Source organism: Polyodon spathula, chromosome 22 (assembly GCF_017654505.1).
Source record: "Polyodon spathula isolate WHYD16114869_AA chromosome 22, ASM1765450v1, whole genome shotgun sequence".
NCBI classification, from domain to species: domain Eukaryota; kingdom Metazoa; phylum Chordata; class Actinopteri; order Acipenseriformes; family Polyodontidae; genus Polyodon; species Polyodon spathula.
Window position 1 is genome coordinate 11322835 of NC_054555.1, and position 14907 is coordinate 11337741.

At 37.3% G+C, this 14907-nt stretch overlaps 1 protein-coding gene across 3 annotated transcripts in view; it reads right to left on the reverse strand.

Annotated features, from left to right (window-relative positions):
* LOC121297123 (teneurin-2-like) overlaps window positions 1-14907 on the reverse strand; it is a 483736-nt gene that overhangs the window by 31555 nt on the left and 437274 nt on the right. For all 3 annotated transcript variants that reach the window (XM_041223184.1, XM_041223185.1, XM_041223186.1), the window contains 2 exons: window positions 2665-2875; window positions 370-489 (listed from right to left, as the gene is read on the reverse strand). In XM_041223184.1, coding sequence (XP_041079118.1) covers window positions 370-489; window positions 2665-2875 — 331 coding nt within the window. The remainder of the gene's footprint in view (window positions 1-369; window positions 490-2664; window positions 2876-14907) is intronic.

The following is a 14907-nucleotide window of genomic DNA, read 5'->3' on the forward strand; positions in this document are numbered from 1 at the left end:
AAGAATTGATGCTGTTTTGAAGGCAAAGGGTGGTCACACCAAATATGGATTTGATGTAGATTTTTCTTCTGTTCACTCACTTTGCATTTAGTTAATTGATAAATATAAACTATTAACGTGTTTATTTTTGAAAGCATTCTTACTTTACAGCATTTTTTCACAACTGCCTAAAACTTTTGCACAGTACTTATATATATATATATATATATATATATATATATATATATATATATATATATATAAAAATGTGTGTGTGTGTCCATGGAGGTGTATGTGTGTGAGTGTCAGTGAGCATGTGTGCGTGTGTGTGTGACTGCTAACAGGCACATTGCCACATTGTTTAATTTACAGACATGTGGAAACCCTTACGTTCCATCCTGGCGTGTTAGAGTATATCCATACTGTGGATGCTTCACAAAGGAAACATTAACACCAACGAGTGGAGTCCCATCTGTCGTTAAAACCTGGCCTCTGATCAAAGACGCCAGACTGTGAAAGACATATTTAAGAAATTAAAATCACTTGTAATATCATTTTAAAATGTGTCAAACTGAACTTTACATTCAATGACTTACAACTCTCTAATATCAATAGAAACACTTACTGAGGTACAATATGGTAAACAAGTGAAAAGAACATGGTAAAGCACCAAATAGATGGTAAAGCACTGTTAAAAACAAATAGTAAATTTATAAAACAATTTGAAACATCCCCATTAGCACTGCAGCATTATCACGACTCACTCTTCTTGAGTTCATTATCTTTAGTTTTTAAGTTTTTTTAAAAAAAAATTATAAGCACTCTTTCATAGTTGATAGATCTAAGAAAATTATTTGCAACAAAAGTGCCATATTGATCAATCTGCAAGGAGCGATAAGTAAATGTAGTTCATTAGCAGTTTCCAAACAAAATAAAAAATAATACGCATTTACCATGATGTATAAACAAATGTGTGAACCACAAAATTATGTTACTATTTTTTAGATAAGATTTACTGGAATTTTGTATACTCTATGTCCGTTAAAGGAAACAACAGGGATCTTGTTTCCTGAAAAATGTAATCCAATTGAATTCATTACAACACTCTTCAAAAACTTTTAATCAATCCCACTGGTGCAGATACATAAAAAAGCAATCTTTATGGAATACTTAGTATACTGCTGTTTGACAAAGCTCCTCACACTTCATGAGATTTCTGCATTTACAAAATGAGAAAAAATACATTTCCTCAGGCTCTAGCGCTTTAATGCTCGTCATGAAAATCCGTTTTATTTACACCCCCCTCTTAAACTTAATTAAAACTATGTAGTTTTCATTTTATATTAAAATATGCAGCATGACTGATAGGGTTATACTTCCTCTACATGGGCCTCCCTGTTTCTTACTGTGACATCAATTTTACAATTATACATGAGTATGTTCTCTTGTACTTTTTGAAAGCACTTGTAATCTTCCACTGCTATTAAACCCCAACATTTACAAAAATGTGTCATAGTATTCATTGCTTCACTTAATACTTAACAGTTTTAACTTGTAGTATTTTACCCTTCCAACTCAGTGACTTACACTAATCTAACACAAGGGACATCACAAAAATCATGGACAACAAATGGGGTCATTGTATTCTGCATTTATAGGGGGGGTCAAAAACTTTGAAAGACCTCTACACAAATGTTCTCCACATTTGGTCAAACCTTGTTCTGTTTTTTCCATTTATTTTATTAGTGTGCCCAATTATTTTACCACTGGTTTCCTCCCTGGTTATGTTTTCTCCTCACCGCAGCAATTCCCCACACAACTCAGGTGAACTGAACGTTCAGTGGGCATCCTCCGATCCCACGACTGAGCCAGCTTCTTCTTTTATACCTAGGAACTCGAGAGCGGATGTCAGCAAGCTACCAGCCTCTGGAGGACAAAGACCAGACGTGCAGTTGTCCGCCTAAGCTCAGTGGGCACCTAGCCAGCAGGGTTCACTGTAGCATGATGAGGAGAAACAGTTCCTGATGGTTTTGCCTCCCTAACCTATAGAGTGTCAGAGCCAATGCGACTCTCCCTTCAGACCTCAGCAAGGACAGGCAAATTCGCACAACCAGGATGCAAACCTGCACTCCCATGACTGTATGACTACAAAAAACAAGGCTGTGCTTTTACCAGGTGAGCCACTCAGGGTCCCCCTTTCTGTGCTTTGTCTAAAAAATTTAAATATAATCATATATTTTCTTTAACTGTAAGAAATGTGGACTGTCCATGGATGCCAACGATCGATGACCACAGTCATAAGAACCTGTTTTATAGCACACACTTATGTGGGCTGTCCCAAACATGACTAATTATTTTTTTTGTTTTGTTTTGCAAATAGCATGACATACATAAAAGCTGCATCTTCCTGTTTTAAGTCAGTTTAATTCACGAAGGGCATGACATACGTTATAGAGCTGATAGTGGGGGTTAAGTTGTTGACATATGCTTCTGTATCCAAGAAGAACTTAAACAATTCGACTTGTCACACTGAATGAACACTGTCCTGGCTTCCCATGGTCGCTCTTAACCCTATTAACAGTGCCACTTCTCATTTTATTTTGTCCAACCTTGTGTTTCCTGCACATTATATAAGGCACAATCTGAGAGGATGTGCTTCACAGCAGCAGTAATCTGTATCAATACCTTGCATTAAAGGGATTGTCTGCAGGAATGATGTGAGTGCTATCCCTGCCAACTAGCATCTTCACTCTGTCATAGAAGGACCTGACTTTCTGGGAAGGTGACTTGCTCTGCTGGATGATTTGTAGAGGATCTCGTGAGCCTCGGCACAGTGGATTCGATTGGCAGGGACTCTGGAGACAGCAGTCTGGGTCCATGCAATCAACAAGGCCATCTGGGAAAGCAAAGCACAGTCATACACAATGAATGAATATTCAATCAGCACTTAAATGATGCCTTTTGTGTATCCTCACATGAAACCTTTTCCAGACTGCAGGATAAAAAAGAAAAGTTTTAGAGGCAGTTGGCAGGCTAGATACCCCCCTACTGGTTTCAAATTGAAATGCATGCCAATTAATAAGTTGATAATATTCATACAAAACCATCTGATGCTTGCCTACTGCTCTTATCTGTAACACTTGAAACTTGGCTAGGAAGCCTAGTGTCAACATTGGTTCTATGGGAGAAACAGCATAACTTTGAGCTGAGATTTGGAGATGTGAATTGCAGAGATCTGTTTTGTTCAGAACATCCTCTTCTAACAAACACTCCTACACACAAAACAAGCTTTGATATTCATGGAGGCTGGTACTGACAGACACAGTACCAAGAGATGCATAAAAAAACAAAAAAAACAAGTGGTTTACCTAACAACAGGGCAATACAATATATAAATGTCCTTTGACCTCTCATGTGATTGGCTAAGTTAATGTTCCTAAGACCACAAAGGGATTGAAGGGCCTAATAACTGCTATTGTGTGTGTCTGCTTTCAACAGAAAGGCATCCCCCAGAACTTATGATCTACCCACTCTACTTGGGTGAGAGCCCCCCCCCCACCCACTCTATTCCACCCCCCCCCCCCCAACCCCCACCTCCCGAGACCACTGGATCCATGGTGCTAGTGTAATTATCCTGTCAGCACAATCTATATCCCCTTTTTCTGTGCAAACATAGGAGCTCTGAATGCAGAGGGTAACTTCTCTGCCGTTACATTGTACGGAATTCTTCAAATGTTTGCATTCATTGGAATTGTTTGAGCTTCTGTACAACATACTACAAGAAGATAAGAAGGAAGAAAGGCCTTTCAGTGAATGTCAAATTATTTATATAATTATTTCCTGACAAAAATCTCTATACTGTAAGTGGATTCCTTTGATGCCTGTCCTTCATGTGAAGTGAAAACTCTGAGAAACTAAAATATTAAAAAAGAAGAATTTTCATCTAGGTAGTTCTAAGCAGTTCAGGGTATACTTACATAAAACCTTGATAAATATGAATTCTGTATGTAAAAACAATGTTTAAAAAGCCATATTGTTTTCAGATACAGGCTACTGTAGCTGTTCTGTTTACTTTTCTCCATTGGTATTCATGCTACCAGATAAGGAATTCTATCTTTAGAATTTTAATTACATAAATGGGAGCACTAGATTACACTCTACATATTCATAGTACAGTAGCAACTGATGTTTGTAACTTAAATATATCACTATGTCTTGTTGGTTGTGAATTGAAATGGTGGCAACGAGCTTCGATATTCTTCACACCCAGTTTATGATGCCATACAGAAATTAAGATCTGCAAGTACAGTTATATATTCGTCTTTGTAAAGGCTTCATACAACTGAGATGATGAAACATGGGACTAATTGGTTGAAACACACTTACTGAAAAATGTACAGTGATGAAATATTCATAGCGACAACTGTTTGTTCCACAAGCCCTTGATCCCAGCTCAGAAACATTTGTCAGATAAGGACATTTGTCACTTTGTGTTGGTTGCGTGACTAAATCTAACACTTATAAACAACAAGATGACTCAATATATGCATTAGTATTCTGATGCCCATGCCAAGTTTATCTGAATACTGCTACCCAAACGACACAGTTATTTTTGGATTTCAGATTTTTGTTGAAAATATATCTGTATATAGTTTTAACAGAATTTTATGTATTGAAATCCTTATGGATTTTTTAAACGCCAATACAAAAAAATGTTTCAGCCCAAAATTTATTTTAAAAGACCAACTTTTTATAACCTTGACCCAATAAAAAAAATCCTCTAATGATTGCAGATGTGTTTATTTACAATTTTGGTAATCAGTATTGACACCCTATAGGATTTAAGGATTTAAAAAAAACAAACCAAAAAAAAACCCACCAATTTCTTTTTGTCAATGACAATTTTGAATGGGTTTGAAAGGAACTGGTCTAAAAACAGCCCCATTCTTGGCATATATCACACAAGGACAAGGTTAATCCCCCCATCAAACCAACCACCTCTCCCCTTTTCATTTCTAGCAAAGCCCTTTCAAAGACACTGTTAAAATTTTAATCAACCATCTCCATTTACTTTTTAGCTTTCATAACGTTTCACTATATAGAAAGATCACATCTTTTCAATGCCTTTTGGGACCACCAAATTCAGGACACCTCTGCAATCCCAAAGTAAATGGATCTGTCAGTCTAAATCGTCCATTTCATTCAAGTGCCCTTCAAGGTGAGGGGGTTCAATGAGGTACATTGTTCTGATAACACATACTGTATATTGGACAGCAACGTACAGTCAAAATGCTCATGAACTATATCTAGACAATATAGAATGCTAAATAGAGTTCCATTCCAGAGTGACAGAGCCTCCTTATTGAACAATTATTACAGTAATATAATGTCAGGTGATCAAAATTAGGATTTGGAAAGCATTAATTCAAGATGCCTTTTTTCTGTAAAATTGGATTTGAAAAGGATATATATATATATATATATATATATATATATATATATATATATATATATATATATACAGTGCCTTGCAAAAGTATTCAGACCCCTGACCAATTCTTTCATATTACTGAATTACAAATGGTACACTGAAATTTCGTTCTGTTTGATATTTTATTTTTCAGCACAGAAACTCAGAATCAATTATTGTAAGGTGACATTGGTTTTATGCTGGGAAATATTTTTAAGAAAAATAAAAAAAAAACTGAAATGTCTTGCTTCCATAAGTATTCAACCCCTGTGCTGTGGAAGCTCCCAGTTTGCACCGATGAAACAAATTGCCCTAACAAGGACAAAATAACCTTACCATCGACCTCCACCTGTGAACCATTAAAGTTGCTGTCACATTTTCTGGATAAAAACCCCACTGTTGAAGGATCATTGGTAAGGCTGTGAATCTGAAGGAAAATGAAGACCAAAGAGCATTCTACAGAAGTTAGAGATAAAGTAATACAAATGCATAGATTAGGGAAAGGGTACAAAATAATATTCAAGTGTTTGGATATCCCAGTGAGCACAGTTGGAGCAATAATCAGGAAGTGGAAGCTGCATCACACCACCCAGGTACTGCCAAGAAAAGGCTGTCCCTCAAAACTCAGTGCTCAAACAAGAAGGAGACTTGTGAGAGAAGCCACAGAGAGGCCAACAATCACTTTGAAGGAGCTACAGCGTTCAGTGGCTGGGAGTGGAGTAATGGTGCACCAGTCAACCATATCAAGTGCTCTGCATAACACCGGCCTATATGGGAGGGTGGCAAGAAAGAAGCCATTACTCAAAAAGTACCATCTGAAAGCACATCTGGAGTTTGCCAGAAAGCATTAGAGTGACCCAGCTGCAATGTGGGAAAAGGTTTCGTGGTCAGATGAGACCAAATAGAGCTTTTTGGCCAAAACTCAAAGCACTATGTGTGGCGCAAACCTAACATTGCCCATGCCTCAAGACACACCATCCCTACAGTGAAGCATGGTGGTGGCAGTATCATGCTGTGGGGATGCTTGTCATCAGCAGGGACTGGGCATTTTGTTACAATTGAAGAAAGAATGGATGGAGCACAATGCAGGAAAATATTGCAAGAAAATCTGCTTCAGTCCACTAAAAAACTAAAGCTCGGGAGGAAATTCACCTTTCAGCAGGACAATGATCCCAAGCACAAGGCCAAAGCAACATTGGAGTGGCTCAAGAACAAAACGGTGAATGTCCTACAGTGGCCCAGTCAAAGTCCTGATCTCAATCCCATTGAGAATCTGTGGCACTATTTGAAAATTGCGGTCCACAAGCGTCGTCCAACCAACCTGAACAACCTGGAGCAAATGATTTTGAGTTTAAGTGTTTTAAAATAAAATATCAAACAGAACAAAATTTTAATGTACCATTTGTAATTCAGTAATATGAGAGAATTGGTCAGGGGTCTGAATACTTTTGCAAGGCACTGTATATGTATATCTATCTATCTATCTATCTATCTATCTATCTATCTATCTATCTATCTATCTATCTATCTATATATATATATATCTATATATATTATATATATCTTTGTTTTTATACAGCACCTTTCATAGTGGACCACCATCACAAAGCACTTTACAGAGGTAGGCTGCGAACTGTGCATTATACGATTTAACAGGACATTGATTTAACATCTCATCTGCTCTACAAACACAACACTACATTTGCAAAGGCACACATTTACAACAAGCAGCACACTATGATTGCTGTGCTATTACTGTCTATAAAAATCCCTTGACCCTGTCATTTATTATTTTGACAAGGGTTTACAACAAACGTCTAAGTGTCACACCAGCGAGTGTCATTTTATGGTAATTAAGGAGGGGCTATGTTAATATGTAATTAAACACACATTGCGTAAAAAGGGTGTTTGCAGAGACTTTGTAAGATTTGAGAATGATATTACATAAGCATTCCAATTTTACTTACTGTATCTAATAGTGGCCGTCTGGGTTTAGAGCAATTTGAACTGAAGCATTCTAGTAATCATCTAATTATTTTTGTATCTCCAAGGATGATTAAATGTACTTATTTGTTAAAACTGTGCATTAAGATTCCCTCAAAGCACAAAATGGATTCCTTAATTTAAGTTGTGCTGACATGCTACTGCTACTACTAATACAAAGAAGCTCATTTTTTTTAACTACGTTTAAGTTAATATGTGTTTTGTTTTTTGGTTACTCAGCATTGCAACTGTCACAGTCGCTACACTATAACATGAATTTCATTAAAAAAAATGTGTTTGGTAATAGATGCATGTTTCTTAACTTCAGATCAATTCATTTTCAAAGAAAGGCTATAACTACTATAATTATTATAGTAGTTTGGATTTAAATATGTTGCAACAGCAGGATTCAATGCTATGATCTTAAGAATAGTAAGCTCAGGGTTTATTGATTGATCTAAACCAGGGCTTCTCAAACTTGATCCTGGTGACCCCCTGTGGCTGCTGGTTTTCATTCCAACCGAGCTCTCAATTACTTAAGTAGACCCTTAATTGAATGAATAATTTGCTTTATAAGACATTTTTACTTGTTTTCAGCTGCAGTTCAAGTTATTTATAAAATGTTATAGTGAACTTGAAATATGCAACTGTTCAAGAGCTGAAAAGAAGTAAATTAAGCAAATTATTTGTTCAATCATGGGTCTAGTTAAGTAATTGAGAGCTTGGATGGAATGAAAACCAGCAGCCACAGGGGGTCCCCAGGATCGAGTTTGAGAAGCCCTGGTCTAAACGGACAGCTCTGCTCATTGTTCAGGGTTTTATCAGTCACAGGCTGGAGGTATGTGTTTATAATTCATTATAATTTATATGTGTAAAATGTTTATTATAAACAGACTAACATGTTTCGTGATTATTCAGATAAGTTTGTTGTGAAATTACTTATAATGTACTTTTAAGAATCGTGGGGAAGCACTAACATAGCTCTGTGCCAGTTCCCTGGTCGGAGCTTCATTGGACCTTTCGTTATTTGTTTTGTTGTATTGTCATATGCAATTTTTATCAGGGGATTACAGAAGATAAGGTGTATTTCTGTCTCAATAAGATGACAGTTCTTCAATTTGTCCCTTGAATGTGACGCATTTTGACCCATGTAATGATGTCTATAGTACCAAACTGGCACTGGCCGACCCCTCCAGGAATTTCATACTTCCCAAAAATTTAGAAAACTATAGTATGATGACGGTCTGATGACATCACAATTCTATTAAAAAAACATTCCATTCTGGGTGCCAAAAGTCATTGTAAACATTGAAACTAACATAACCATTGTCACTATAGGTCAGCTAAATAATTTCCTGCTAGATACAAAAAGCTCATTCTGATGTTTATACAGTACTTTGTTTTACAAGGGCAAAGGAAAAGGAATATTTGAAACAATAGATTAGCTTCTAACAGTTACTTTTGTTTTTCATAAAATTTAAAAGTTCAATTTTAAGGAAGAGGAAAAAACCTTGTACCTGGCACAAATGCTTTTCAAATCTGTCCCTCAATGAGCTGAGGACACAAGTTTAGTTTTACAAACGCTGTCGCTTGAAGGAGGTCATTCTGTATAAGGCTAGACACATATTAAGCTCACAATTTCTCAGCTTGGAAAGCCCAACAGCAATGTCATTCAAAAGACAGTCGTTTGGATATTGCTCTTATCCATCTTTCTAAATGTACCAAAAATGTACAGCAATTGCAGGATTAGATATACTGTTTCATTTTAGTTTGTCTAAAGATAAGAAATGTACTTTTTATTTTTATATAGTATAATATTACATATTTTCATGAGCATATCCAAATAAAATTTAGCATTTCTTTTTAGCACAACACCACATTTTATGTAATGTCACAATGCCAAAATCAAGTTAATAATGCCAGCCTCATCAATAAGATTAAACACTGACCTAGGGTTTGAAAAAAAAATTCTCTGTGCTATTTCACAAGTATTGTGTGAGAGATGGAACTTGGCAGAATATGATGAATGTGTGAGCAGCTAAGACAGCAGCATTAACCTCTACCTATGTTATATGCATTGCGTATTGCATGTTTATGCAATAAATGCTTCAACAAGCAGATAAGTGCTATGTGTAGCCCTGGGTTCTTGCTGGTGCCAGCTTGATTGGCCAAACCAGGTAGTTCATCCATTTATTTATTCTAATTAAAAGCACACAGGTCCAGCAACCCTTTAGCCAAGGTAAAAGTTCCCCTCACGCTGAAGAGTATTTTTATCTTTAAAAGTACCACAGTAAACCCAATACATCCACTGGTCATAACAAAGAGCAGTTCTGAAGAAAGGGATGGACAATTCTTTTTTTTTTTACCCCAGTTTTCTCCCCAAATTGGAATTGCCAATTGTGTTATAATTAATCCCAGTTCACCGCTGCAACCTCCCGGCGACTCAGGAAATGAAGACTGAAACACGCGTCCTCCAAAATGTGTTCCTGCTAGCAGTCTTTTTTTTTGCTCCGTGGATCCACAGCGAAGCCACCAGACCTATAATGCCAGAGGACAACACAGCTGAATGGCTTCACAGCAGACGCGTAGGTGCCCTATCAGCCACAGGGGTCGTAGGTGCACAATGAACCATGGATTGCCCTGCCGACCTAAGCCCTCCCTCTGCCAATTGTGCGCCGCCCCCTAGGAACCCGGTCGGCAATGACATAGCCTGAATTCGAACCTGGGATTCTCCAGGCTATAGGGTGCATCCTGCACTCCCACGCAGAGCGCCTTTACTGGCTGCGCCACTCGGGAGCCCGGGACCAACAATTCTTAATAGCAAGTGGGTAAACCGAATGGAGATTTAGGTTTGAATGGTTTAAATGCTGGTCTTATTTAAATCTGCTGCTGCTAGAATAATTAAAAAAACCTTACTGCCACAGACATCTTTTAATCAGGCCAGCCCACTGGCCACCTCAAATCTGGTTTGCAGAAGTGTTCAGATGCAGTGCGATCATTGATAGATGAGGCAGTTGAGGGTCTTAGGCGTCATTTATAAATGTTACTGCATTTCAAGCAGCTTGAGAAAATGAACCACTCCTCTGTAATTCATTAGATGACAATCTTAAAGATTCAAATCAGGATGTGAAATGAGATTCAAATCAGGATGTGAAATGAGATTCAAATGCATTCAGAGACCTTGTCAACTGTATATTCTTACTGGCACAGTGTCTCAAAGCTATTATTTCGTGCAAAAAAAAAAAAACCTTCTTAAAAAGCCTCTTGTATGATTTAAAATTGAAATCATAATTTAAAAAATGATTGTAGCTTTTTTGCATTTCACGTTGTAGTTTTCAGTTTAACTGTAAACTAATACAGGGCAAAAAAAATATTTTGATTAAATAGTAATGATGGAATAAACACATCTTCATATACTTGCATGGTATAATGAAATTCTTGATTGCTTCAGTTTTGGGATTAATTAACTGGAAACTAAAGGGTCATTTATGGCTGCTTAATCAAGATGATTCTGTCGTTCCCTTCTACTGAAAATACCCTGGGTTCATGCATTAGGTGCATATGCTTATACGTGAGATCAATGTTACAAATGTACTCTTCTGTTGTTTAATAATGCAGACATTTATCAACATCAGTTTAGATTGCCCTGTACACTGGAAGACAGACCAATGGGCTTTACTGTATATTTGAAACAAAAGCATAAACTGCATAATCACAAAAAAAAAAAAAAAAAAAACAGCATACACCAAAGTATAAACTCTTGGCCCTATTTACTCCTTTATACCTCAGTAAGAGCAGGAGGAAGATGCTTAGTTTAGCTCATCAATAATGGACTCATTAACTATTTAGGTTCCAGAAAGGGCTGCAGGCTTTGGTGTTGTAGATTCCTGTAACATTCTTTCTATGATAGCAATTGTTTTCCTGTTTGATCTTTAATAAATCACTTCAAGTCACAGTGAAGGATGCAGATCTTAGGAATATGAAAAATGAATAGCCTTAGGTATTTTAAAGTTTGATAGGGTTTAAAAAAAAACAAAAAAAACAGAAACAATGTTCATGTGAAGGGCTGGATTTAGGTTAGAAAGTTGAAATAACAGCACACCCCAGAGCACTCTACTGATCTGCTTTCCCACTCAGCTTCTATTTGAATTCAACTTGAAGAAGTGACACATCTGAGATTAAATTGGGCATAATCTAAAAAGTTTTTGTGCACATGAATGAGTAAACAAGATGGAGCAAATTAGAAACAGACAGAGTTGTCCTTAACTCAGTATAGTGGTTTCTTGTCGGAAAATGTATTTCTTCCTCCAGTTACAGCCTCAGAAGAATATATATATATATATATATATATATAGATATATATATATATATATATATATATCTATATATATATATCGGAGAGCATTCTTAATAATAATTACAGTGTTTTCATAAAAAGTATTCACTCCAGCCCCCCCCCCCCCCCCCCCCCTTGGACTTTTCCACATTTTATTGTGTTACAACATGGAATCAAAATGGATTTAATTAGGAGTTTTTGCCACTGATCAACACAAAAAAGTCCATAATGTCAAAGTGATTAATAAAATCTACAAATTATCTAAATTAATTACAAATACAAAACAGAAAATAATTGATTGCATAAGTATTCACCCCCTTGAGAATATTTGGTAGAGGCACCTTTGGCAGCAATTACAGCCATGAGTCTATTTGGATAAGTCTCTACCAGCACATCTGGACACTGCAATTTTTGCCCATTCTTGTTTGCAAAATTGCTCAAGCTCTGTCAAGTTGGATGGGGACCTTTGGTGAACAGCAATTTTCAACTCTTTACACATATTCTCAATTGGATTAAGGTCTGGGCTTTGACTGGGCCACTCCAGACATTGACCTTTTTGTTTTTAAGCCACTCCAGAGTGGCTTTGGCTGTGTGTTTGGGGTCATTGTCCTGCTGGAACATAAATCTTCTCCCAAGTTCCAGGTCTCTTGCAGACTTCGGCAGGTTTTCCTCGAGGATTTCTCTGTACTTTGCTGCATCCATTTTGCCCTCTATCTTCACGAGCTTTCCAGGCCCTGACGCAGAGAAGCACTCCCCATAGCATGATGCTGCCACCACCATGCTTCACGGTAGAGATGGTGTTCTCAGGATGTTGTGCGGTGTTAGGCTTGCGCCAAACATAGCGCTTAGTGTTGAGGCCAGAAAGCTCTATTTTGGTCTCATCCGATCATAGAATCTTCTTCCACGGTCTCAGAGTCTCCCACATGTCTTCTGGTCTTCTGGCCTTCTGACAAACTCTAGCCGCGATTTGATGTGAGTTTTTTTCAACAATGGCTTTCTTTTTGCCACTCTCCCATAAAGGCCAGTTTTGTGAAGCACCCGGACTATTGTTGCCATATGCACAGTGTTTCCCAGCTCAGCCGTGGTAGACTGTGACTCCTTTAGAGTTGCCATAGGCCTCTTGGTGGCCTCCCTGACTAATGCCCTTCTCACCCAGATACTCAGTTTTTGAGAACAGCCTGTTCTAGACAGATTCACAGTTGTGCCATATTCTCTCCATTTCTTAACAATGGACTTTACTGTGCTCCGTGGATATTCAATGCCTTGGAAATGTCCGTATATCCTACCCGATTGGTGCTTCTGAAGAACCTTATTCCGGATTTGCTTTGAATGTTCCTTCATCTTCATGATGTAGTTTTTGTTAGGAAATGTACTAACCAACTGTGGGACCTCCCAGAGACAGGTGTATTTAACCTGAAATCATGTGAAACACCTTCATTGCACACAGGTGGACTCCATCCACTAATTATTTGACTTCTAAAGACAATTGGTTGCACCAGAGCTTACTTAGGTGTATCATAGCAAAGGGGGTGAATACTTATGCAATTAATTTTTTCTGTTTTCTGTTTGTAATTAATTAAAAACAATCTGTAGATTTTATTTTTCACTTTGACATATGAACTTTTTTGTGTTGATCAGTGGCAAAAACTCCTAATTTTGATTCCATGTTGTAATACACTAAAAATGTGTATTACACATTTTATTACACAACAAGTCCAAGGGGGGTGAATAATTTTGAGAGCCACTGTAGGTTATGGTTGGTATTTAGGCTAGGGTTAGGATAATAAAATGAAATAATGCTAAATTTCTCACTGGTAATTTTATGTCAAAAAAGGTCTTAGTAGTTGACAGTCTCATTTAAATATTATGCAATGCAATTTTAGGTCATCTAAAAAAGAGAATGTTAACATGCACGCATTATAGCACCATTTGTCAGCCGTCGTCTGAATAAATACTAAAATCTGTCAATGCTCAGAGCGAATTTAGCCTCTTCCAGTTGTCTAGGAATCTCTTATTTTACATTTAGTCTTTAAATGTATTTTTAAACTAGTACCGGTAATTGAATCAAACCTTGGCCTGCAACACAAAAAGGAAGCAATTGTGAAATTCAAAGCAGATTGGGCTATTCATTAACTGCTAGAAGTAAAAGTAACCTTTAGCTTCAGCTATTTTCAAAGTGTCAGATAAACGATGAGCTGAAATATAAACTGACACAGTGATTGGCATAAGAAGGCCGTCAGATTCACTGCGGGTCACATAAATAAGAGTGCTCGGAACAAAAATAACTAGAATAACTAGATGTGAGCAAAAACAAAACGCATGGTGCTCAGAATGGCACCTCTGACAGATTTGTAAAGGAGGTCACATTTTATCTGAAATGTTTTTGGAACTTGTACCGAGTTAACAAAATAAGTTGTTAAAAAATTCCTAATCTTTTATTTTTATTTTTTTTCAAACTTGGAACCAAAATGCTTATCTGCCAGCATGCAGAAATGTACTCAGTCCATCTCAATACTCTATACTTTTTGTATGTATTTCAAAAACGACTGCAGCATCCAGACAAGATCGACAAATCAGCACGGGCATGAGCATGATTTGAACTTGCCTTGACCTTTCCCAACAAGCATGTGCGTTTAACCTCCATCACCTGGATCAGGAGTTGCAGGAAAGTATTTGATAAAGAAGCAGAAGGGAATGAAGGAGGTGCTTGCTAAATAGAATGTCTCCCACTATAACGAGGGACATATCAAACACAGTTTTGTGTCATTCATAGGCGCAATGAACCCTGTAAGCTTTAAAAGAACCACTCCGGTCATCAGTGACTTTTCATAATCCCAACTGTCTGGGATTTGAGCATTATGAGAAGGCTTTTCTGCTGATTGTGTTGTGTCAAACAGAGTGCAAAATCCCATTCTGTCTTGAGTGTTCAATCAACAAAGTTACAACAGCCTGCAATCACTCCTAGAGTGACTCCCACTGCTTCTTAGACCGAGGATGTCACCTTGAAAAATCGAAGCAGTTCCACGCTGTAATTGCAGCAAGTTTTGTTGTTTATGGCTTCAATTTGATTGTGTTGTGACACACATTTTTTTGGCACAACATCGGATTTTCTGCTATAAAAGCAATTCAAATTACTGTG